The 3,512-nt window shown below is 53.0% G+C and overlaps 1 protein-coding gene across 1 annotated transcript; it reads left to right on the forward strand.

Annotated features, from left to right (window-relative positions):
* The first annotated feature begins 713 nt into the window (after nucleotides 1-713).
* Nucleotides 714-2,438, forward strand: LOC138165246 (GTP-binding protein Di-Ras2-like). The gene has a single exon (XM_069093375.1). It carries the CDS (start codon nucleotides 865-867, stop codon nucleotides 1,660-1,662), a length of 798 nt encoding a protein of 265 aa, XP_068949476.1. The 5' UTR covers nucleotides 714-864; the 3' UTR covers nucleotides 1,663-2,438.
* Nucleotides 2,439-3,512: the final 1,074 nt, after the last annotated feature.

Here is a 3,512-nt window from a genome sequence, read left to right on the forward strand (position 1 = left end):
AGGGCCTGGGCTTTAGAAATGTAGAGTGCATTTGCAGAGGCTTGGGGGAAGTGGGACTGGGAGAGAAAGGGTAGGAGCCTTGTCTGGCTAGGAGCTTAAGAAGCAGGAGGAGGGAGGGAGGGAGGGAGGGAGGGAAAAGGAAAGGAAAGGGGAAAGGGAATTTCTCCTTGTAAATCTACCATGCTGACCCTCAGCTGAGTGTACAGCTGCAGGGATAGAGGGAGGGGATGGTGACTGTCCAGGCTTCCTTGAGATCTGCCCTGGGATAAGGCTAAGCTGTGTATAGGGGATTGCTATTGGCATCAATGACCTAAAGCTGGAAGGAGCTCCTAAGCCATTCAGTCCCAACCCCCATGATGTGATGAGGAAACTGAGGCCCGGAGAGGGTAAACCATTTGCCCAAGGTCACACAGCTAGGGGAAGAGCTGATGTCTGAATCCGGGTCCTCTGACTCCACATCTAGCACTCCCCCTCAACAGTCTAGGCTCCCAGCCCCCAGTGTGGGGCCCTCCCTCCCCATACCCCAGGGTCCAGAGCTAGACCAAGTACCAGGCATGTGAGATTTGCAAGCTGGGGAAGGGGGAGGGGGTAAGTCCCATAAATAATATTTATCAACTCTTCCCCCGCTATCCCAAGCCTGCTATACCATTAAGATGTGTGGATAGGCCGTTTTACGGATTTTGTCCGGGGGGGAGGGGGCGCGGAATTGGCAGGCTGGGGGCTCTGCAAGGGGCAGACGAAAGGACAAGTTTGAGTGAGCAATTGCCTGTCTCTGTTTCTCTCCTCCTCCCTCCCCGTCTCCTAGATTCCCCCAATGGCCAGGTAAACAGAAGCTGAGTGGGCAAAGCTGCCCCCCTCCCAGTCATGCCCCACCCCCGAGTTGAGATTGCAGCCAGCATCCTCTCACTCCCGGGCTTGCCTGTTCAGATCACAGCAGCAGGGGTAGCGGTAGCAGCAGCAGCAGCAGCAGCAGCAGCAGCAGCAGGAATAGCGGCAGCGGCAGCAGCGGCGGCGGCGGCGGCGGCAGCTGTTCTCGCGCACTCCAGCTTGAATCCAGCTTCCGAGATGCCTGAGCGGAGCAGCGACTACCGTGTGGTGGTGTTTGGGGCAGCCGGAGTCGGAAAGAGTTCGCTCGTTCTCAGGTTTGTGCGGGGCACTTTCCGGGAAACCTATGTGCCGACCATCGAGGACACCTACCGCCAAGTCATCTGCTGCGAAAAGAGCGTCTGCACCCTTCAGATCACCGATACAACAGGTAGTCACCAGTTTCCAGCCATGCAAAGGCTGTCCATTTCCAAGGGTCACGCCTTCATCCTGGTGTACTCTGTCACCAGCAAGCAGTCCCTGGAAGACCTGCTGCCCATCTACGAGCAGATCCGCCAGATCAAAGGGGACGTGCAGAAGGTCCCCATCATGCTCGTGGGCAACAAGACCGACGAGGACCAGCGGGAGCTGCAGGCCAGCGAGGGGGAAGCCTTGGCCAACAAGTGGAACTGCTCCTTCATGGAGACCTCGGCCAAAAACAACTCCAACGTGCAGGAGCTCTTCGAGGAGCTGCTGAACCTGGAGAAGAGGAGACCCGTGTGCCTACAGGTGGACGGCAAGAAAGCCAAGCAGCCCACCCGAACCGCCCGGCTGAGAGGCAAGTGCTGTCTTATGTAAGCCCCGAGGGTCGCCGCCGAGCAGGACCCTTCGCTCCCTTTGCATGGTGTCTGTCTTAGGGGCTTGGACTACTCCTCCCTGGTGGAAAGCGTCACACAGCATTATTGAGTTGTTAATGAGGAATCTCAGCTCGTGGTTCATGCTCTCAAAAATTGGGTTCGAACAAATGTCCTTTGGGGGAAAAAGAAAAACCAAAATGTGACCAAGACATTCAACATTTACTCGAGGGGGGAGGGATTAAAGACTCTATTGACAAAAAGAAAAGAAAAAAAAACCACCGAGGCATCCAGCATTAACTGTCGAAGTATTCTGAACTTTGGAGAAAATCTTTGCCAAAAAAACCCCACGAAAAATTTGAATCCAAAGGCCAGGATGTATTTGAATAATGTCATAACCCCCTTTTTGTAACGCCACGAGTAATATTGTTTTTAAGCCTTTTGGATGGTTTGATCAGGAAACCATAACTTGCCTATGCTGTATATACTATTTAGGAACACCATCTTCAGAATTCCCCTTGACCAAATTTGCTGTTGAGTCTGGAAGACCTAATCCAGAAAAGCAGGACGCTGTGCCCTCGGCTAGTAGATACAGGGGTGGAGAGGACGACACTCGCTTACCAAAGATGTGCTAGATGTTTCAGAAATAAAGTTCCAAATCTTTGTGTGTGTTTGTGTGTGTGTGTCTGTGTGTACGTGTGTGTCCCTCAGCAGCTTCGGAGGCATGTGGCAGTGATTTATGAATAAGCGTGACTTATTAAAGCTCTTCCTTGCATGGAATCACCCGTGCTCTGTTGTGGTTTTTCTCGACAGCGTGGGACTTCGCTGCATTTGGCAGGGTAGCCCTTAAATGGGTCCTGGCTCAGGGCCCAAGGCAAGATCTCAGAGAGAGGGAGGGAGGGAGGGAGCAGGGGAATGAGGGAGGGAGGGAGCAGGGGAAGGAGGGAGGGAGTGAGCCCCTTTTCCCTCTGGCGATTAGGATCTAAGCAGATCTCTCAGGCCCCCTGCAATGCAGGGGTTGCTCAGCTCCTATCTACCCCTCTGGTCACTGGTCCTCTGGTGAGAGCAGAGAGTAAGCAGGCTGAACAGCAATATAAGAAAGGCAGATCCCAGGATTTGGAGCTGGGGGAACAGACACTCTCCTCCAGAGTTCATCTGCTTCAATACCCCCCCTTTTTCACAGAAGGAAACTAAGTCCCAGACTTATTAACCTGCCCCCAGATACAGGCACATGGTAAGTAGCAAAGCCCCTTCAGCATTCAGATCCAGCCCTTCAGCCTCCCAGCCCAGAGCTCTACTGTTATACCTCAGCCCCTCTTAAAAGCAGTGATATCCTGGCTCCCTCAAAATGTCTCTGAGTGAGAAGATCTGCCAACAGCAGCAGCAGCAGCAGCAGCAGCAGCAGCAGCAGTCACCATCCTGATCATGGCAGCTGGCATTGCTAGAGCACCTGGAGGTTTGCAAAGAGATTCTAGAGGTGAAATCATTTGCTACATCTTGTGGGATGGCCTTTAGAGAAGGCAGGTGGGTATTTACCTTGGGGCTACCTTAAGGGGGCTACCTTAAGAGAAGCATCATAGTATAATGACTAGAGAACAGGCCTCCCTCAGAGACAGGAAGATCTGGATTTAAGTCCCATCTCTGACACTAACTGGCCACTGACCCTTTGCCAGTCAGGTCACTTCAAAGAGCCTCAAGCAGCTGATCTGCATTGGGAGAGGGAGTTTCTTTACTAGGACTTCCCTTTGTCAGTAAAGTCATGGATCTGGTCCCCAAACCAGAAAGACAGTTATCATTGTGGAAGAAAGGGGAGGTATGTGTCTGCAGGGGGTGAGGGAAGGGGGAGGGCATGTT

This window comes from Petaurus breviceps, unplaced genomic scaffold, assembly GCF_028583685.1.
Source record: "Petaurus breviceps papuanus isolate PSGF00001 unplaced genomic scaffold, PetGlider_PUasm1.0 208, whole genome shotgun sequence".
Lineage (NCBI taxonomy): Eukaryota > Metazoa > Chordata > Mammalia > Diprotodontia > Petauridae > Petaurus > Petaurus breviceps.